The sequence below is a fragment of the Elgaria multicarinata genome, chromosome 2 (assembly GCF_023053635.1).
Source record: "Elgaria multicarinata webbii isolate HBS135686 ecotype San Diego chromosome 2, rElgMul1.1.pri, whole genome shotgun sequence".
Lineage (NCBI taxonomy): Eukaryota > Metazoa > Chordata > Lepidosauria > Squamata > Anguidae > Elgaria > Elgaria multicarinata.
In genome coordinates this window covers 66886599-66909832 of record NC_086172.1, presented here as the reverse complement: position 1 = coordinate 66909832, position 23234 = coordinate 66886599, and the positions used below count along the sequence as shown (strand labels likewise).

General features: G+C 39.5%; 1 protein-coding gene across 1 annotated transcript in view; it reads left to right on the top strand.

The window, feature by feature from the left end:
* The window catches only part of KALRN (kalirin RhoGEF kinase), a 559448-nt gene that overhangs the window by 240801 nt on the left and 295413 nt on the right, over positions 1-23234 (top strand). Inside the window, exons 4-5 of the mRNA XM_063116666.1 lie at positions 15737-15929; positions 20977-21489. Of these exons, the coding sequence (XP_062972736.1) occupies positions 15737-15929; positions 20977-21489 (706 nt within the window). The remainder of the gene's footprint in view (positions 1-15736; positions 15930-20976; positions 21490-23234) is intronic.

The window sequence follows — 23234 nt, the reverse complement described above, 5'->3', positions numbered from 1 at the left end:
AAGTCTGTTTTTCCCCTGCATGCAAAATAAGTGTGCTCCTCCGTCCCTTGTATTGCCGTCCTTGCGTTCTGTCATACCACCCCATTTTTTGTTGGAGCATGTCTAGCTTATGAAAGAGGAGGGTGTGGCCCCAGATGAACTTCCCGCACAGATCACACCAGGTCAGCTGAAGGGCCTGAAGACATGCCCCTAGCCCAGTTTTTTGATCAGTTTGAGGGTAGCTCTGGCCGCCCAGGAGGCGGATCTGGTGCACGTTGGTTCATGGCCCCCTCCTGGGCCGAGGATGTTAGTGAGGAAAGGGCATGTTGACCATTGGGGCAGAGAGAGCTAAAGCCCTCCTTAAGAGCTATCACCATGCCAAGTTTGGATGAAAACCTGATAAAATGTGATGGAGCTCAGAGTGGCAGTAATGTTACCTGCCCTCACTGTAAGAACTTCTTAGGAGTGCCGCCACCATCAGGACAATTAAACACATGGCAGTGGCAAAAAAGGAGGTCAGAATTGTAAAACTGTTTGCCTCCTCCAGTCTCCCCTCTCATTTTATCCAAAAGATTCTGTTGAGAACTTTTGGTTTTGATATTCTGTTCAAGTGAGTAAGCATAGCAAACTAATCTGTACACTTACTCAACCAGAATATCAAAACGGTTAAGATGATCCAACACATCCTGATTACTAGAAAAGTCTAGAAATTGGACCTTTTAGTAATCTCCTTTGAAACTCAGGAGTCTGCTGAGTTCATTCAACACTGCTAAGCATCCAGACACAGAGAATTCCAAGGCACTGTTTCCCTTCATACAGCCTGTGGCATGTAGGCTGCTTCCTCATCATTTGCTCCTACATGCTGAGTAGTATGTGTACATGCTGGCAATATTTTTCAAAGATCTCAAAGAGCATAGGACAGCTATGAGATACAGGGGTTAAATAAATAGTAACCATGGAGCATACACAGTAAATTGAGGGGTTTTCTCCCTTACCATCACATCAACTTGACATGCTTGCAATTAAGGATGAAGGTAGGAGAGGTGACTTGGTGATAGTCAGAGGCAACGAAAGACCAGGAAAATGTTGCTGAAGGTACTGAGAAGGGCCAGTTGTAGGTGGATGAGCAGCAGCAATTTGTTGGTGGCTTTGGGGGGTGGGGTCACTGAAGGAATGAAGTCAATGATTGAGCTGGGAATTTCATTAGAGACTCAGGAAAAGAGTCTCTAGTAGGGCTGTTGGATTTGGTGAGAACAAAATACATGGAGTGGGTGAGGAGAGGCAGCTTAAACCCAGTAGCTCATAGATCCACGTAAGGAGAGCATGCTATATTAATACTTTGCCTAGGGTGCTAAATGCCTACAAATGGTCCTTCTGAGAGATATTGCATGATACACCCATTTTTGTTAAAGACATAATTTAGTTTGCACTATGCAGACATTCTGGGCTTAATCAATAAATCCTGCCAATTGTTTTAGCTTCCACATTAGTCACACTTGAAATTATACCCAAACAAAATGTCAAACATGCTCTTTCAGGTCTTCTTCTGTGATGTAAATGTTCCCTACTGGCTGAAATTCTACCTTTCACAGTTCATTTGGACAAGTTATGTCTGTCTGCAAAGCAAGAAAAATGGAAACTTGTAGAGTTAACAGTGATACTGCTGCAACCAAGTTAAATGGTTATTTTCAATTAGGGTCACCACTAACTATCATGCTTTGACCTGAAATATCAGAGTTTGAGCCACCTCTTTATTAGGGTCTCCAGGGGAATGAAGCTGAGAGACTAGAGTCAAGGGGATAAGGTATTTTTTGCTTGGCTTGTGACTTTTTGCTGTTCACTCTGTCCCATGCCCCATATTTATCAGGCTTCACACTGCAGCACCAACCACAGCCAGTTTCTTTCCTTGATACATCAACTAACATCCTCTTCCTCCACCATTAGTCTCTACCAATCCTCCACCAGGTTTTATACCCTTTAGTTCCCAGACTCCATCTCATGAAACTCGGCAGCTCCATGGTCATCAAGCAAAAGAAATCAAGATTGGCCATGCAAGGCAATATTTCACCGAAGCTAGTACCTGAACCTCATTATGACCCTGTTCAGATGACATGCTAAGCCACGGAGGTTAAGCATTTTGAGCTAAAAATTATGGCTTACCGTGTTGTGTAAACTATGACTTAGCATGTTGTGTGACTAACCATGATGGCTACATAACCACGGTTTAAACATGCTCACTAACCATTGGCTATAAAAGGGTTAGTGACCTAACCATGGCTTAGTGTGTTGTCTGAACAAGCCTATTATTGTTGGCATTGTTGTTAGTCTTTGGCATTATTGTTAGCGCAGTTGGATTGTGCTTGCTGGAAAAAAGGGGTCGTCTATTGTTTCTTCTAATATAGAGATAGAATTGTGGCTCTTGAGAGCACTTTCAATTTTCAATCTTTTTCAAACTTTTTCTTAGCAACTTGCTCCATTGTTATATGTCTTTCTACAATTAGTTTTGCTAGTACAGCCCTGCTCAATGTATGTTCCATCCAGCTGAATGCAGGTCACTCTCCCATCAGAGAGTCCTTTAATTTCCTGTTGTTGTTGCTGCCCGCCTAGGACAATAAAAAGGTGATTTGTAAGGTGCTTGGCAGGCCCTGATACATGACTGGTGAACTGAGTTTGGCCTTATATGCAGGTCTATCTTCTGCATTAGTGGTAGGCAAACTTTTGGGGGCCTGAGGGCAGATGTGACTATTTGGGGGGTACATTGCATAATTTTTGGGAGACCCATGGGCACATTTTCCTGCCCCTTGTTGTAGATTTCCACTTTTTTCCTCCTCCTCCTCCTCCTCCTCCTCCTCCTCCTCCTCCTCCTTCCATGCAGTGTTTTCTTTCCCTGCCACCTCTCCTTTCCCCAACATCTCTCCTTTCTTATTCCCATCCCTGCTGATTCTGCCCTGCTACCTCCTTTTTCACACTTGTTGTTTCATCCCACTCGCCTCACTGCTAGTGCCTCCCACCACACTCACCTCAACAGCAAGGAAATAGGAAGTTGGCAGATCATGTGGCTGCTGAGCAAGGAAGGATGTAGAAGCGGTGGCAGAAGTGGTCGTGTGGATGAGTGGTGTGGAACAATGGGCTTCCTGATGGGCACACTGGGGGTTTCTGATGACTGTCAAGGCACCGTGTTGCTAACCACTGTTCTAATATTTCTGTCGATCATATCAGCTCTCTCTGTTTAGTTATGATCTTCTACAAAACAGGCTACTTCTACAAAATCTTTCCTGGATTACCATTGAGTAATTTGTGCTTTACAGCAGTGTACTAATGCTCTTCTACCTCCATCCTTCCTTCCCCTGCAGCAAACCTTGGTCTTTATTTTAATCTTGTTCTGACCATGTTCCTCAGATAGCAAACTCATTGGGCAAGGCTTGCATTGTTCGTTTTGGTGGGAAAGAAACTTTAAATGACACCAATTAAAATTACAATGAAGCAGATGTGCCATTGAGTCTAAAATAGTCACCCATGTTCCAATTCATTTTTGCTGTTGCCAGAAATTGACATCTGCTTTTGGGATTTGATAGGCAGGCAGTCCAAAATGTTCATCCACCTTCGCCTACATTTTGAATAGCATAGCCAACGCTGTCATTATGACATCATTATGTGAAGATATTACAACTTGTTGTCTTGACCCACGTAATTACATTCAGTGGAATAATGACATAATGTGGTATCTCAAAAAGTCAAGTTTTCTATTACTTTTCTTGTTGGCTGTGTTTCCATTGGAGATAAATGAAGTTGGAAGAGAATTATCATGAGAAAAATGTAATTCCTGGACAGAGAAAACTTGGAATTCTGATGTCAGCAGACAATGAAAAACATTTTATTTCAGCATTGCTGGCTTCTTGTTTTCAGAGCCCAAATAAAGACTTGGAGATTATCTTTGTTGTAATTGATAGGTTTGCTGTACAAGAACAAATTTATTTATAACAACTGGACTTGCATCCTCAGACGTACTCAGCTGCAGCTTCAGAAATGCTCTCAGGTAACCTCATGTCTATCACTGTCTTTCTCTGAAGGGCATGATCGTTCTAGCAGTTAATTTCCCAGCAAGTAGCAATTCTGAATTGATTTTCATTCAATCAAGCTCTGTTTTATTGCTGCCAAATGACTTGGAGGAAAGAGATACTAGATAGGAAAGAGATAATAGGATGGCAGTCACTAGAGAAGTAAGTCAATATCGTATCAACATTCCTAGAAAACACCTGAAAATTCAGGCTCATATTACCTTATCTTCATGGCAAGCTTCATCCACATAATGATTCTTGGGGACCTTCTAGATTGCATGGAGAGTTTCTACACCAGCCATTCATGCCTTCAGGAACATCTGTCAGTAGTAAGGAAATTCTTTGTGAGAGCAGAAGGATCCATACATCCTAAGTCTCACTAGATGGAGATTGCCATCCTTTTCACAGAGATAAGATAATATCAGCTTCTAATCTTGATTTTTTCTTTTTATTGAAAAGAAAGGAGACGTGATTGATACCAAATTTTCCACACAACTGAGAGAACCTGTCAGACACTGCTGAATGCAGTAAATTCCAGATATCATCAGCAGACCAGGGCAAATGGAGGTGATGTGAAAGATTCAGATATCAAACAAGTTTTAAGAAGGATCTGAATAATAACATTCTCTCATTAGATTTGGATTTTTTACAACTCTAATCAAGTATACTTATTGGAACCTCAACACGGTTCTGTTTTATATTGCTTTTTAAAAAGATAATAAAGCTTCTTATGTACTATTTCTGGATTGCATCCAAAAAGCTATGATAGTCTTCTGAGAAATGGTTCCCATCTAGTCTTGCCTTCAGTGGATTAGATAAGCCTGTGAATAATAGGATAATGAAGAACAGACCTGAAAAAACTGTGACCAGCCAAGTTGAATGCACCCAGCAGCTGTGTTGTGATCTGCCAGGTACTTAAAACTCCTGCTCTCTGCTGCACTTTTGGAAGCAGGTATCAAAAAGACATTGATTCTACATGTGAAGAATCTAAGAAGTTCTACTACTAGTGTTCTACAAGTATCAGAAATTTGGGGCTATATTTGCCAAATCAGGAACTTAATAGTTGTTCAACTTCTTAACCTAAAGCAAATGTTGATGCAGATTACATCAGAACACTCGTGTCCATGAAGCCTGTACCTGTGACAAGGAGGATGTAAGAAAAACACTTAAATAAGACATAGTCTATATTCCTCACTACTCACTCAATCCTCTGAAGCTGGCAGGAAAAAAAAGACGAAAGAATAACCCATAAAAATGACAGTGCAACTCTCTTTCAAGTGATATATGAGTGGTTTCAATATGTATTCTTAAACAGTAGCTGGGTTACACCTTAACTAACCAGATACTATAGCACTCCTTTGATAAATATAGTGCTTAGTTCTTTCCCTGGAAACAGCACGGTTGCTTCCTCTGTCAACTTAGCTTTTGTTGCCAAAGTCACATTTTACTTTCTCTTCTGTCTTTGTTTACTCATCTATTGGTATTTGGTATTTGGCCAGCATTTGTGGTTGAATGAATCCAGACTTTGTGCAGTCCCGCATCTGCATTCTTCTTTCATTCACAGCCTTGTCTCATGCTCCTTCACTTGTAGTACTTGTTGGCCATGGTAACTACAAATTCCAGTGTTTGCCTCTGACTGTACCCTGCTGGCTTCAATTCTCTTTAGAAGTGTAATGTTGAAACACGTCAATGGTGGTTCTTTAAGTCTACTTCTAATCAAAGGAAAACTTGTTTTAATTTCTTTTGAGTGTGGGTTTGGGTTGGGTGGGAGAAAAAGAATGATTGCTTTTCTTACTGTTGGAGAAAGAGAACCTAATTTATACGCTGATAACCAGAATTGATTCTGCTGCATACTTCTCAAATTTGCATGTAACTTCACCCTCCTCTTTTGTATGTGTAAGGTCTGGTCGGTGACCATAATAAAGTTGTTGATGATATACACTGATAAGGAAACAAGAAGAAATTGCAAATGAAACACTGAGACCACATGTTTCATATTTTCTCTCTCATACACTGCAGTTATCTTACCTTTTAAGATCTTGGGTTGTATCCAATGTTACTTAGAGTAGACTTATTGAAATGAATGGAGTTAAGTTAGACTAACATTGGGTACAATCCATTTTGTTTTACAGTATTCCTGTAGAGGGTGGGTAAATAGAGGGGCATGTAGCAAGTTGGAAACCTTAAAAGGAAAGAAAGGGAATGAAAATAGTTTATTATGATATTTTCCACTTTTTATGTTTATGAAAGCTGCAGTGTTAGAGCAGCACCTGTGCCTTCTAACCTACATGATCAAATCAATCAATAAATGGACATCTTTGAGTATCTAACACCACAAATATGTCGCTGAATGTAAGGAAAATTGGGAGGTGAGTAATAGCCAGATCATTTCCCACTGTCTTTGTTACACAGATAGCTGGGTGAGAAGAGGCACTGTGGTAGATCTCATTTCACATAGGAAGTTGGTGGGACAAAGAAAGTGATAGATATTCCTGCTTCTTCATGCTGTTAGAATGACACAATCTTTGAAGAGTTTAAAATAAAATTCTTTGCTGATGCAGGGGGCAGGACAAATCCATTACTAGCTTGTTTGTAAGTTACAGATGGCAAAATGGATGAATCCCTGTCCACAAAAGTTTTGTGCTTCACCATCTCCTTCCCATAGAATTTACAATCAAGTCCTGGCAATCTAGGGTATGTCTACACCAGTCGATATCCCAGGGATCATTCCGGGATCATCCCTGTGCATCCAGGGGATCCCGGGAGCAGGGAGGGATGATCCCTCCGTTTTTCCGGGATATCGGCAGGCCCTTTTTTCCTGACTTCTCCCACGGTCCTGGGACAATCCCAAGGACTGTGGGTGGTGTGGCCACCCATCCCAGCTTCTTTCCTCTGACCCGCAAGTAGCGGGGGTTATCAGAGGGAAGGAGCCAGGACAGGAAGAGTCCAGGGCCATCAGATGGGGAGCAGGGTCAGGGCTTTTTTTTAACCTTAATTTTTGCAAGTGTGCTCCAGCTCTTCTCGCTTTTAAAAAAGTGGCCCCATGACAGGCGTGATGCCTGAGACGTTGCGCAGTCTATGTGGACTGAGGGGGAGGATCTCGCGATCAGCATATCGTGAGATCCTCCCCGCTCCTTCCCATAGTGTAGACATGCACCTAGTGGAAATCCTGGAGCCATTTAGCACAGCTGTAGAACTAACTCTGGTGCTTCTCTATTCCCAACTGGGAGATTGCTTTACTCAGGGATTAGCTGCCTGTTAGGTATGAGGTTGGGTTGGAAGAAACCATTACAGCTGAGTGCAGGACTTTTATCGATCAGGCTGAAAATGTGTGCAATGCATAAGCCACCCTTACCTCAGTCATTCCCATATGACTCCCCACTGGAAGATAGGTCCAGATAGGTCCAGGAATACCCATGTTATCCATGATGATAGGAAACCACCTGCATGTTATCCATGATGGTAGGAAACCACTAGCAGCAATAGTATTTTTTTGTGAACCACCCAGAGAGCTCTGGCTATTGGGCGGTATAAAAATGTAATAAATAAATAAATAAATAGTATTACATAGATCTGTGAGAATTTAGAAGCTATTATACATCTGCAACCCTGCACACCTTTTTCTTTTCACGCATGCATGCATGAATCATATGTTTTTGCTTAGCAGACCCACTAGCTGATTTAAATATTTGAGAAGTAAGGCATATAGAAAGAGTATCAGTAGAGAGATGTGCTTTAAAAAGTTCCTGGGAAAGTAGCATGAAAAGATGTATTTTTTATTGATTGAATCTAGTTCGAAGGAAAATCATTTTGGAGAGGCTGATCTAAACATTCATTTCTAACGTGGGAATTTTCAAAGCAGTCTAGGATCAGGGTTTCAGAGTTTGACATTTACTTAATAGCAAGAATGTGAGTCTGTTGCAAAGGTAACGCCTGGTATTGTACTGGCCAAAAAGGTGTTGCTAGAGGAGTGCAGAACCTCCGGCCCGCAATCAGCCCGTGCTGCCTCTTGATGCTCCGCCAGGTGGTAGGGCTTATGCTCCACTCTTGTAGGTTCCTGCAAGGAAAGCCTCCTGAATGATTCCATTAGCATTTAGATTAATGTTTTGGTGTATGATCACTGCAGTTCCTTGCCTTAGTGAAGCCTAAGGCCCCGTTTCAGTTTTACAGTGTTTAGACTTCACATGCTCTAGCATGTGTATATATTATTTCTGTTTGGTTAGGCCCATGAATTTGTGCCTGAATTGATGGAAACACTGCAGTATCCTATATTGTCAGTAGATGTGAAAAGTTGAGATAGAAATCTGTGTGTGTGCATAAGCATTCTAATATAAATGTATTTTCATACACCTTTTTATACACTAGTCCACTGAAAAAGACCTTAGACTGATCCACATTTGGTTATTTCTGGTATCGAAGAAGATTATTGCATAATTTGATTGTACTCTCTTCTATTGCCTATGACTGTATGTTGGTAGCCTGCACAGATGTAGCAACATTATTGGACTTTTTGGATATTATTTGTCTTTGCCAGTTTGTTTGCCCCAATTGATTTTTTGCTTCTTGGTTTGGGTTTTGTCTGGAATCCCTTTGGAGGACATCCCTTTGCTGTTATGTCTGACCTGAGAAAGCAATGGGCTGATGAGGAGTGGCAATGTTGGGACTTGCCTGCGCTGGGGAAAATGGCTGCTCTTCCTGCTGCAGGCGAGTTCAAATGCCATCGCTCCTCATTCCCCGCTGCTATCTCCGATCTGATGTACACTTTAAATATGACAGAAGTATCTTTTGTTAGCTCAAGGCCCATGAAACGATAAAGCAACATCGCTTGCCATCCACTCATGTTTACTTTAAGATGGTGAACATGTTAGATTATTTCATCTAATCACTACAGAATTTTCTAAATGTCAGAAGCTTTGGGGCAAAATATGAATGATAGAAGATATATGTAACTACTAACAGTTCTCTCTCTCTCTCTCTCTCTCTCTCTCTCTCTCTCTCTCTCTCTTTAAAGGGAATGTTTCAAAACTTGTTTGATATCTAGTTTTTGCCAGTGAAAACAGATGGATAATATCAATAAGGTCAAATTAACTATAGATATTTGAGAATACAGGTTTACAAATAGATGCAGAAACAGAAAACTGCACAAAAAGCTGGGTTAACCCTATATTTGGTCATGATGGCAACTGTGTGTTGGCCAAGGTGCTCTTGCTTTCTGCTTGACTTGGCTTTCCACTTTTTGTCTTTGTCCAAAAACTAATTAGGTAACGAGCAACCTCCTGGTTTGTTGTTTGATTGCAGTTTTTAAATATGTTGCATTTGAAATCAGTTATGAAAAATGTGTAAGTACATGAGCAGATATTGCACTACCCACAGAGACATTGACAAAAAGTGGCATCCCTGGAATGAGTATTCGTCACCTCACCCTCATAATGTTTAGGAATGTCCACTACATCAATTAATAATGTTGTAAGTTTCCCTGACCTTGTCCTTGTCATTGGCTGCCACTGGCAGGGACAAAGCAACTTCCAATGTGGTGACATCATGTCATGTGATGAATGTCCACAAAGAGTAGTTCCACATGCAATCTGACCCATGGGTGGTTGACTGGATGGGCTACTATTGGAATGCCTGTGCTGTAGCACTGAAACTGATCTCTTACTGGCCTGTTTAGGCAGGGAGACTTGGTTTCCTAGACATCTGCATGTCTAGGAATCCTGAGATTAGTATACCACTAAGGCACCTATCTCTTTCTCTCTCATCTACATGCATGTGCATGTGCATGCATGCCCACAGTACCATGGGAACATATCTAATCCCACACCATTGCAGTGAAGGAGCATGTGAATAAAATAATTACATGGACAGGACAAGTTACATTGGTTGATCAGCCCTGCCTGTGTGGCTGCAATATTCCCATACACATTCAAGGCATGTGGGCGCCTATACCACTCTGAGTGTGTGAAAGGGGGCCTAATTCCCCTTGGGTATCCAAGCCAAATGGATGGGTTTCATCTGTATCGAGCCTATGTCTTTGACCTTTGCTGAAGCAATGGTGATATGGATGAAACCTTTAGGAAGTAAGACTTGTTACTAAAGGAATAAAGTGCAGGGGAGAAAAGAAAACGAGAAGATATGCATAGGAAGAAAAAAAACTTAGAATGAAGAAAAATAGAAAGGCAGAAATCTTGGTGGTCTTGGGGCTAAGCATATATTTGTACTGAGTAATGGTGAAAATGACAATGTAGTATGAACAGATAAAATACACTGACAATAGGAAGCTTTGATTGCTACGTAACAGTGATCTATTATCCTTGATCTTCATGCAAGCCTCCCACAAGTTCAAAAAGAACAGATGATATGGATGATGGAGTACATAGTCCTAAATATATACTTTGACCCATGGAATGCAAATAATTAATAGTGAAATTTGGTCTGCTCTCTGTACTCTTGTGTTCGTGTGTGTTTCTCCCAGTACAATACTTTCTCTCAAAGGGTTACTATGGCTTCCAAAAGGAAAATCACTATTATAAGTTATATGTGTTGATTTAATGTTCTGTGTTGCCCTTGGGCTATTACTGAGATCACATAAAATGTCCAGAAGGTGGAAAACATGGAAACCTCAAAACCAAAACACAGTTAAATTGTAGTTTCATTCCCATCACCTGTCTTGACACACCCACATCCACACTCACGCACAAACCGTATTCTCTCAGCTAAATTGCAAGGTACACTAATGCCCAAGCATAGACCTGAAATGGTACAAATGTGGGTCCACTATGTTTGCTACTTCTTGCCTACCTGTAGTGGAGCACTGTGTCTTTTGCTCATAAAGAATGGTTCATGAAGACAGACTGAATCTGAATGTGCACATTTCACTTCTTCCTCTAATAAACCCATTCCCTTCTTATCGTGTTTGTATATCCTGAGGCTGCTATGCTCAGTAACTGAGACATATGCTCTTATTATATTGTATTGTATTTAATGTTGTTCCCCGCCTCGATCCAGAGGGGGGAGAGAGGGGTAATAAATAAATATGTTGTTATTACAAGCATAGCAAACAAGGAAAAGTGAACCAAGAAATATAGGAAAAGGAAGCAGTCTGGGTCATTTGTACCTATATGCAGCTGTCATGACGGATTTATTTATTTATTTATTTATTTATTACATTTCTATACCGCCCAATAGCCAGAGCTCTCTGGGCGGTTCACAAATGTTGAAGTTAAATTCCAAAACGAGTAGACAGCTGAAGTGAAGCCTATCTGGAGTACAAACCATATGCTTTGGAAGCGTGTGTGTGTGTGTGTGTGTGTGTGTGTGTGTTTGTGTGTGTGTGTATATTATAGGGGGTCTGCCTGTTGATAGTATGGTGTTAGTGAGAATACTCTGCATATGCTCAGAGACATTGCAGTTTTGCTCACATGTCATAGGACTGAAACCTGCTCAAGTTCATAGTCCCCAAGGAACATATTCACAAAACTAATATGGATCTCTAGCACGGTTGCACAACCCACAGCCCACCAGTTCCTTAACTATGCTTCCTATGGAGCTAGGCTTCTTTCCACCCCTTTCCCCTGTGATCCTCATACAGATCTGTCTTTTCCTACTGCTGCAGCTGTTAACCACTGAGGGCAATCTGAATCAGAATCACTGAGTGAGATAAGGAAGAGAAGGTGCTCTGTTCCCTCCCGAAGACATCTTTGTACAGATGGCTCTTTCCTTGCTGCTGTTAGCAGGGACAAAGCGTGATCTCTGTCAATATTGCTGGGATTTGTATGTATGTGTTGTACAAGTGCCCCTCGGGCCAATATCACATGTGGCCCTCTGGGCTGCAATGCTTGTGCACCCTTGTTTTGTAACATCTATTCTTGATTTCCCCCTACTTTAATCCTTTTTTAAAAAAAGAAACCTCTTCCCATATTATGAAAGGTAAGAGTTTCCTCATCACACTTAACTTTATTTATTTATTTTATTACATTTATGTACCGCCCCACAGCCAAAGCTCTCTGGGCAGTTCACAAAAGTTAAAACAGTAAACATTAAAAAGTATACAAAATTTAAAACCCATCAGAAACATAAAAACAACAGTATAAACACTGTTGGGAACCTCTCCTAAGAGACAGTTGCCAGACAATGCACAGAGTGAATAGTGGTAAGTTACTTGTATGTTAATAAGCCAAGCAGTTTGAAAACAGCACCCTCAGTCATCAAAGCAAGTTACTGTATTTGGTTGGAGACGAATTTAACATTTCCAGGGGTCAATAAATTATTTCTTAGCTTTTAATGACAAAAATCCAAGATGCATATAACATGTATAGTGTACATCAATCCAAAGCTTTGAAAAATATCATCTCATTGATGTTTGCATTTATACTTTGTGGCTTTTACTTGCATTGAAATAGTTTATCATATTAATAAACAGGCACTCTATTTCAGCTGCAGTTTCACCTTACCAGAGAGCCATTACTTGACTGAACTCTTTAATGCTTTCTTTTTTAACAGCATATTATAGTCTGATGTAACAAAGAAAGATTTAGTGCCACTATAGATGTTTGGCACTTCATTTCCCATCATTCTCAGCCAGCATGGCCAATGGTCAGAAATACTAGGAATTGTAATCCAAAACTTTTGGAGGGGACGAGGTTGGGGAAGGCTGAATTACATAGAGGCAGTTAATTGTAAGAAAGCACATTGTTAATTCAATTTCGAACAAAAGAAAAGATCTACGCTTTCAATTTTCAGCTGGAATAAGCTGACTTAATACGTAGAATCCGGGTTTGCATGATCGCCAGTGCAGTTAACAAGCCAGGGTGGCTTGTTAACTATTCTGCATGTTCCATACTGGTCACATCCGGTTTGATTTGCTTAATTACCCTCACAGGTGCAGCTTACTGTGGAGCATTCAGTGAGCAATGTGGGAGGCCCACACAGCCACCCGCTCCTTGATGCAAGCTGCCATTTTTACACAAGGTTCTGTAATTTTCATATTTTTAACATAGCAGAAATAGCTGTAGAAGGTCAGTTCCACAACATTAGAAGGATAGAGGGCCCCTTTGCACCTCTACTGTTGTGGAAATAGCCCTTTATGGCCACTATTAAAAATACTAAAATTACACAGCTGCCATGTTACGTAAAAATGGCAGTTCACATCAAGGAGTGGGCGGCTGCAGGGCACTTCCAGACTGCGCAGTACTCAGTTACCAAACCGCCATGGCTTATTAACCCCCTGCCGATTGCTTGAATCAGTATAGCATGTAGGCCAAACTTAGAAGCACTTTAGAAGCTTGATCACACATGGTCTAAACTCAGTGGTGGAGAGATTACTTCCTTTTGCCCCATCTAAATGCCATCACTTTCTATTTCACAGAACTGGTTTTCTCTCCTGTTAATACTTTAATTAGGTTAATGGCATTCACCTAGAAAAGCCTTCAGGTCCTTTACTTCTTCTGCTGAATCTGAACTATCTGGCATCATGATAATTGCATGCCACTCTTCTACAACTTTATGGACAAATTTTAGCATCTAGCATCTGAAGCTACTTGTCAGATGCTATTAGTTAATTTCAGATAATCTGCCACCAGCCAAATAGCCTCATTCTAATTATCTCTTATTTAGAAGATTGTTGTTTAGAGGGGTATATGTGCTGGGTTAGCTATAATGAGAAGATGGCCAAGCATCCCAAGAGGTCATAGTGCTTCCCCGCTTGAAAGGTTGGCTTTTTAAATATATATATTTAGTTTAAATTAAGTATGCTCAAGGTCTCATTACGTTCTCACTGGTTTGAATATCAGTAACTGGATGCAGGATCTCTTTTATTTATTTATTACATCTCAACTCTTGATATCAAAATCCATTATATTGTAGCACTATGCGGCTGCATATTAATGTAACTCTTATATGCAAATAACATGCCTGGGATAATCCCCCCCCCTACTTTTGATCAGTATAATTTGGGCTGTTCTTCAGGCTATTCAGTTAAATTAAGGCTGTTCCATTTTTGATCCTAAGCACTGCAAGGCGCAGCTTCTTTCATATCTGCAACTGCAGCTGGAACACTGAAGAGAAATTGTACTTTCTACAAACTCCACACATTTTGCAAAGTGTGAATTTAAATATGAATTAGCATCCCACTTGAAAACTTCAAATACAAGATAATACAAAGAGGTTTTCAAGCTTTTTGTTCTTAATTTGTGTTTTTGCATATCGATACCATGTGACTTTGCTACTCACTGTTTTGTTTGTAATGATGTGAGCTTTCCAACAGTTATTTATTTACTTATTATGACATTAGTTACTTCCTTAAAGAAAAAATACTGCAGAGTAACAAATTGCAAAGTCAGAACAAACTTTTAACAGCAAGTATCTAGGTGCCAGTTTTTAAAACAAACAGACAGACCTAATACTTGTTTTATAATAGTAAAATAAGATTTCACATAAAAATGAAATATAATAACAAATATTGGAAGCTGTTTATCACTTATAAACAATTTGATCATTCATTGAAGAACATAAAGCAAAGAAATAATATCAAAAGACAAGCAGACCAATGGAAAGTCCATTTTACATGAGGCTGCATAAAATGCGATTTGATTTCTGAATGAGACAAAAACAAACAAGTATCAGGTTTGGTCAAGTCTGTATAGAACCAAATTTGATGTTTTTCATAGTTACCTAGTCCCACATACACATGTACCAAGGAGTTATCCTTGGATTTCTTTGAATGATGCTCAAGTACTGAGCCAAAGTCTTTTCTCCGCATAGTGTTTATGGAGATCCCATTCTTTTAATTTAATTTAATTTAATTCTTTTATATAATTGATAGGCTAATGTCTAACCTGAGCAGTTTACAAGGATGAAAGCAATGAAAATTACAACAGAAAAAACAAAATACAATCAATTTAACAGTATTATAACTTCTCAACTCACTTTAAAGTTGCCCTGAAATCTGATACAGGGTGGGATAAAAATGTTGTAATTAATAAATAATAAATAGTGATTAAGCATTAATATCTCAAATATTAATGTTCCTCAGTTAGTACTATTTTCCTAGCTAGCATTTTCGTTGAGTGATGTATGGATTGAAGTCGCACAGGCACCTGTTGGGTAGTGCCTGTGACATCACTGGTAATGAGCAACTCCCTGCCAAATGTCAGTAGCATTTTGAAATTTCTGGTATTGTTCTTTTCAGTTCCCCTGTCTGCAACAGCAAGGCTCTCAATAGTACACGATAGATAGATTGATAGATAGACAGACATCTATCATAGGGACCCAGGAAATTGCACTTGATATTGGCATGTTATGTATGCTCTTTTACAGTTATTTTTAGCTCGGGCTTCCGTTCACAAAGGTACTTAGGATCAAATCTTTCTTTATCAAAGGTTTATTGTGTTACCTTCACCAAACTGCATCTTAATATATGTTTTATATTGTGTATCATAATGAACTATGTCATGGGTTTAGTTTAAAACTGGGTGATTGTACTAGTTGAGCAAAGGAAAAAGTTGCTCAGGTTAATAATAAGATTTGCTTCATTGGAGATGTTTAGGAACAAGGCAGCTATCACCATTTGAACTGACATTCTGAATCCGAAAATAACCAGGTTAAAGAGATGGGAATTTTGTTTGATTGCAGCTTCATATTTCTGTGAGTCCCACCCTGTGCTGTTGAGGGCATGTTATTTATCCCATGTTTTATCCCTACAGTGAAGATGTCTGCAAACGAGGGTTCACTGTCATCATTGATATGAGGGGGTCTAAGTGGGACCTGATAAAGCCTCTCTTGAAGACCCTTCAGGAGGCCTTCCCTGCGGAAATTCATGTTGCCCTGATAATCAAGCCTGATAACTTCTGGCAGAAGCAGAAAACAAATTTTGGAAGTTCAAAATTTATCTTCGAGGTAAGTTTGAGAGCCTTCTTTAATGTATGAGGAGTTTTAATACGGATGGAAATCACATATACTCTGAATAATTGCCTGTTCTCTTACTTAAACTGAAAATTATGTCAGTTATAAATATAGCTTTCACAGCCATTTAAGATTTTTTTGGGCTTTGATGGCATAACTACTACATAGTCTTGGAAAAATATATGGGGACAACTCGTTAGCTACAGTCAAATTCTTGGAGAACTATATAATTCAGCTTATATGACTTTATTGAAAAATTCACTGATAACTGCCAGTGTCAACTTGAAAACATGATACTGCCCTCAGGTGATGAGGGTAGGATGACTGTAGAAGCTTTGCTACTGTGGCGGCTGCTCCTGCAGAAAAATCTGCTCCTTAGTTGATTCTTTTGACATTTGAACAACCCCAGCGATAGCCAGGTTTACATTTATATTTTCCCTTGAGGGTGCAGTCAGTCACAAGTTGGTCTTAGGCAAAAAAAGAGCAAGGCTGACACTTGACTGACTAATGCAGATTTCTGAGGATTACTGTCCACAGGAGAGAGGAACCAACAAGCCCCACTGTAATTAATTCAGAAGTGCTTTTGCAAATTATGTTTCTATTCTCCTGAAAAAAAATGAATGAGCAGTCTGTAATTTTGATTGGTTGCATCTGAAATTGGAAGAAACATGACAGCTGATAGGCTCCTACATATCCCTTCTCCCTTCCTGATGAAGTTTGATAATGTATTCCTATTCATCTTGCATTCTCTAGGGAGAACCCATCTGAATAATAAATGTATCTGCAGAATGCTTTAAACAAAAAGGCCTCCTGTCATAGCTTTGTGTCGAAAAGGCCAATTTTGACAGGGGGAGAATATTTTTGAAGTAGATTTAAAAATCAAGTGGGAAATATTCGGCTTGCACTGACATGTTCTATCCTAAATTTAATAATCACCACAACACAGGGGCATTGTTCGAATAGGCAGGCTTTAAAAGTTGGAGTTGCTTTTTTGAAAGATTGCCTCAATAACTATAAAGACAATGCATGCTACGGTTTTGATTTTTCCCCCTAATGATCTCAAGGTATTTTCAGCAAAGAGTGCTCACAATATTTTGAATATTTATGTGATGCTGTTTATGTGTACAGTAGACATGAAAAATATGAGACCAATGCTAGAACTATAGCCACCAAAAATTGTGTCCCCATGTCTTACTTCACTTCCCCGTAATGTCTAGTGAAGCTCACCATGTGACACAACGGCATTATGCTGTAAGTTTCTCTGTCCCCAATTAATAACACTGGCTGCTACTAATGGTGATGGGAAACCAACAATGTGTTACACTAGATGTTATGAGGAAGAGGGGGAGGACTAGACACAGGCAGTTCCAGTGACAGCTCCATGTTTGCCGTAAAGTCTAGTTCCACCTGAGTAACTGGCTCAGCGTATTTTTCTGGTTCCCTTTTAAACTTTGAAATAGAGCTTGCCCCTATTTTATTTGCAAGGCTTCTTAGATCTCCCCACTCCCTCAAAATCAAGATAAAGCACAACAACAAAATGAAATTCAGTAATATTAAAGCCAAACAGTGTTTTTTTTTAATGAATTAAACTCACTCCCAAATCACTGGGTATAGAATAACAATGGTAGAAAAATATAATTCCACAATAAGAACAGCAAAAACAAAGAGAAACTTAAAAGCTTTTGGAAGTAAAATGTTTTCAAACATCAAATAGAACGTACACAGAGATGGTGCCTAGCAGACGTTTCCAGGCAACCTGTTTCATTAAAAATGTGCCAGAGCGCATCTCTGCTGGATGTAAGGATTTGACCTTCCAATGTAGGGGTCTATGGAATTGAGCCTCATCTGTAGGTCTGTGGAAGAAGGAGAGACAGATGGGAGAAGGTTGTCCCTAAAGTACAAGAAAAGTAACTGTCTTGCCTGGTTCTCACATTCATTTTTTATTATTATTATTATTCTGGCCCATCTTTTCACCTAGTTCAAATCACCCATTTACACTTTCATTTAACAGTGATTTATTAAGCTGAAAGATAAGAATCTGAGAAAAATGTCAAAAAGGATTTCTTTTAAAGGTTATAGAAATTACACCCTATTTTTAAAACTTACAAAGAATTGTATAAACAAATGTTTGGATGTTCATTGTCCAGGTGAAAGTCACAATATTCTCCAACTGGAACTGATGGATGTAAGGAAGATGATTTCTGGGGCAAAAGAACCTACATTCTGAGATTATTTAACTTTTTTAAATTCCTTTTAACCACCCAATTATAATATACATATGTTCAAGCATCCTAACACATGTTCTTAACAGAACTGATTGTATGGTTTCCAATTACTTTAATGCATTTATTTCCTTATTTGACAATGGATGTTGATAAATGTCAAAGCTGGAGGTCTGAATCTACTAGGTAAGCAAAGTGCAATATCTGGTGTGAAAAAAATTGTAATTTTCAAAATAGTGACATGAAATGAGTAATCCATTCTAACTCTTGAAAATTCTCCAACTTCACAATATATTCTGATACGTTCCATGTTATTATTGCATTCAGACTATAGCAAAGTTCCCAAAATGGCAGATTCTGTTGTGGCATCCGCAATACTCTCACTCCCTTTCCTATGGCCATTGCTGGGTTATGGCCTCAGGGTGAATTCCTGCTATTGTGGTTTAGGTCACCACTTCTAGATTCTCTGCAGGCTCAGGCCTGATAATCAGGCCTCTTCTCTCTATATGCTGATGTTACCACTGTACAAATTTGCTTTGCTCATAACTACTGAATCAATCCTCTGCAAATTACCAGTCTTTCAAAAGATAGACTTTCACTTGAGATGTTTTAAAAACCTAAAGACAAGTAGCTAAACTAGACAGTAGTGAGGGTAAATTTCCTAATATCTACTTTAGCAGAAATAGGTGAGAGTTACTTAAAAATGTAGCATATGTGATGGGGAGAATGGTTGGTTTCAGTGTCTTTAAAGCATTGCAGTAGAATCTGGAAAGTTACCTAATTGTGCTATATGATGTATGGGCAGACATCATATCTCCATTTGCAAAATCCTCGTGTCAAGACTTTCCCCCACAATGAATTCTGACTTGCTGTTCACAGATATAAACAAATATTACAAAATTCATTAATATGTTTTCCTCCCCCAGCAAAGCCCATAAAAATTAGAATGGTGTTAATTATTGAGCGATGGTCTATGTGGTCCATTACCTAAGGCGCTAGAGTGGAACCATGGCAAGCTGTAGTTCAAACTCCTGCTTAGCCATAAACTTACTGGACGGCCTGGTTCAACAAATCCCTATCTTGGGCCTCCATTGAGTGCTTGCAAAATGGGAATAATAATCAATTACCTTCCAGGATTGTTGAGAGGATAAACACTATAAAAGTTGCAAAACAAATTCTTCATTAAAAGTTCTATATGACATTGTGACTTGTAAGTGGCTCTTTATATCCATGGCAAGTTCTTATGTAAATACTCCAGTGGCATTTAGATTTTACATTAATTTGGCTTAATCATAGTTAAGAAGGTTGAAAAATAGCAGCCATATGGAAGCATGTGATCTTCCTGTGGGAAAAGCCAATTGGAATAATCTGAAAGAAAATAAAGAGCAATGAGATGTGTATTTTGGCAGGATAGAGCACCTGCTTCCAGTCACACGCCTGAAACCTGTATAATGGATATATAATTCGAATAGCAGAATCCAGTGTAATATCACATATCCACTTAGGAGAACATTCATGCCAGAATAGCTAAGGGCGATGGGGAAGACTTACATTTTCAGTGATATAGAATACACGCTTCAGTTTAAAGTGGTATGTTGCCGAAAAATGTTATTCTCTCTGCCCCCCCAATATGTTTCTAATGACTACTTTTAGCTTTAAAAGTGCCACTAACTCAAGAAAGGCTTGCTCCTGAAAGTGTAATCAAATGAAATCACAAATTCTTATGTGTTGTGCAATGAATGTATAGTAAACGTAGTCCCTAATGCTTTTTAAAAGGGTTCTTTCAGTGAAATGTATAAGTTTAAAAGCAACCCATTAACACAGCATCCTTCTCATAAAAAGCCAATATGTGATGCCTTTGGCTAGATTACTGTTAGATATAGGAGATCTGGCTTCAGATTCCAGCTCAGTGGGTTGTCTTGACCGAATCACATTTTACATTCTGAAGGCATATTTCCACAAGTATGTCTGTAGTGCAACTAAAAGCACAGGGAGTTCCACTTTGAAGAAACAGGTTCCACATTGTGCAGGTCTTGGTGCATTCTGCCCGGTATGGAATTTCATCTTCCACATGATATACCCCATGAGTGTTGAGTGCTTTACACTTAGCAGTGGTACTGAAAAACAGCTCAGCTCAACCATTCATTCCCAAGATCGCTAACTGTGAAATGGAAATTTACAAGTATTTGCTTTATAAAACTTTTGTGAAAAACATTGTAAAGTATCTGTCTTCCTACATAAGGAATCAGAGGGAAATCAGTGGGACTACACTAATATAAGCAGTTGTTACCCTTACCTAACCCTAATCCTAACCCTAAATAAAACCCAGTGTCTGTGAATTTTGTTAAAAGCACTGGAATGTATAGAAAGGTAGGGTAGTAATGCTGGTTCGAAGCTATACACAGAAAGAGCTGGCAGGAGACAGAGGCAATGCTTCACACCAGGGTTGCTTTTTAAAGATCTGTGATGCTGCTACCGTTGTCATAAGAGGTCCTCCTTATGCTTGTTCTGGGAAGGCCCTTTTTTTCCTTACACTTGTGAGAGTGAGTGCTAAGTCATAGTTCTCAGGGTGCTCTTGCCTCTACTACTGCCAGCTTTCTAAGATTATAATACAACAATCACTGCTATGAGTTGGGGTGGGGTGGGGAGAAGGTCCTTGCTACACCTGGCTGCCAAGGTCCCATTCCCTCTTACTGTCTCCCCATGATGCAGCCTGAGAAATTGATAGTTAATGATAATATGTGAATTTCAGTATTACAGCATGTCTGTTTCTTTATCTGAAACCTCAGTCACATTTCAATATATTTTCCTATCCTTAGACAAGCATGGTCTCTGTTGAAGGCCTAGCAAAACTGGTGGATCCCTCCCAACTAACAGAAGAGTTTGAAGGATCCTTGGATTACAATCATGATGAATGGATAGAGTTGAGAGTCTCCTTGGAAGAGTTTTTCAACAGTGCCATCCATTTGTTATCCAGACTAGAGGACCTTCAGGAAATGTTAGCTAGGAAGGAATTTCCAGTGGATGTCGAGGGTTCAAGAAGACTGATAGATGAACACACACAGCTCAAGAAGAAAGTAATTAAAGCTCCAGTAGAAGAATTGGACCGTGAGGGTCAGAGGTTATTGCAATGCATAAGGTGTAGTGATGGTTTTTCTGGGAGGAACTGCATTCCTGGCAGTGCAGATTTCCAAAGTCTTGTGCCAAAGATCACCAGCCTTCTGGACAAACTGCATTCAACACGGCAACACTTGCATCAGATGTGGCATGTCCGCAAACTGAAACTAGACCAGTGCTTTCAACTTCGACTTTTTGAACAAGATGCAGAAAAGGTAAGGGACAGCCTCTTTCTTCTTGAGTTATACAGTGAAATCTCATGGTAACTAGAACATTGTGGCCAAATATATATGTTTCTGCAATTAGCAACATGAGGAATTAATCAAGGATATAAACCTCAAGTTGCTAGCAAATGTATTTTATGTGACTTGTAAAGCAAAATCACTGAACTAATTGTTGGAAGTAGCAACCAGCATGAGAGCCAAGAATAACTCACCTCTGGCTGTTCTGATGAAAGCTGATCTGCTTTTTGTATACTCAAGTAGATTCAAGGTACCACAAACTAAGCTTTGTTGTTTTTCATCAGGCTTTATAGCAGAACTGGATGTCATGTTGAGAAGGGCCACCAAAATCAGAGCTGTGGAATAGTTTCCACTTGGGAATGAATATGGGATTCTTTAAGAAAAGAAGAAGAATGTTGAGTGACAATATTACTGCTGGTAGTAACCCTAACCTAACCCCTACCCTAGATAGGTTTACCCAGGAGTACTAGTCATGCTCTAATGAGCTGGGAACTGAGCCAGGAGTGCTGGTGGGGTTCCGGGGGGTACAGTGGTGACTTTATTTATTTATTTAGAGTATAAAACAAACAATATAAAAGCACAACCAGGGTAAAACCAAGCAGCAATAGAGAGATTTATACAGATTTGATAATACAGCTTTAAAACAGCAAGGTTAAAAGACTAAGATGATAAACTGTTAAAATACTGGGAGAATAAGAAGGTCTTACTGGGTCATGTGTAAGTTTCTGATGCTAGTGTATAAAGCCCTGAGCAATTTGGGACAAGGATACCTGAGAGAGCACCTCCTCCATTACCAACTTACCTGGTCACTAAGGTAATCAGATGGCATGTTCCTGGTGGTTCCACATGGACCTATCGTCCAATTGGAGTCCACCTGGAGAAGAGTCTTCATATATGGCCCCCTTTCTATGGAACTCCCTGCCTTTGGAAGTCAGGCATGCACCAACATTGTGTTGTTTCTGTTGCATCCTGAAAACATTTTTATTTCAGAAAGCCTTCTTTGATTGACCAGCCACTATTTTTACTGTTTTAAAAAATAATTATTTATAATATGGTGTTTTATTCTTTTATCTTTTTATCTCTTAACATTCATCACTCCAGAATCTGTTTAGATGTGGAGTGGTATATACATGTTTAAAATAAAATAAATAAAAAATATTTTGCCTGCAACTGTTATCCAACACTGACCAAGAGAAAAAACAAGTTATAGTGCATTTTTAATTTCTTTTGTTAGTCAACAGGAAGCACAGAGCCTCAGTTTTCTGAACTTTTACTTGGATTTGGTACTGAGTCAAAGTGGACTAACTTGAACTTGGTCCAAGCAGAAGCAGGATTTTTCTGGAGCACCAAATTGGGGTCTGAGTCAAAGTGTGTGTGGGGTGTGTGTGTGTCGATGGATACCTCAAATAAATATATATATGCACATGCAAATTTGTGTTATGGGCCTATATCCTGTATCTTTTAACTATCTAGAAATGCCTGTGCTAGCAAGTTCCTTTTGAAGCTGGGCATGCAAAAGGAAAAGGAGGAAGGAACGGTCAAGCTTGTTCCTTGTTCATGCCTCATTTTTGGAGGGGCAGTATTTATGTCAGAACTGGGTCATTACTTATTATCCCTTTGACATGGTTTTTTAAAGAAATGGGCTAGGACTTTCCTCAAGCACAGGCTATTTACATCCTTCTTTTGGGATTCCTGCAGTGATGAGTGGCACATCCGGT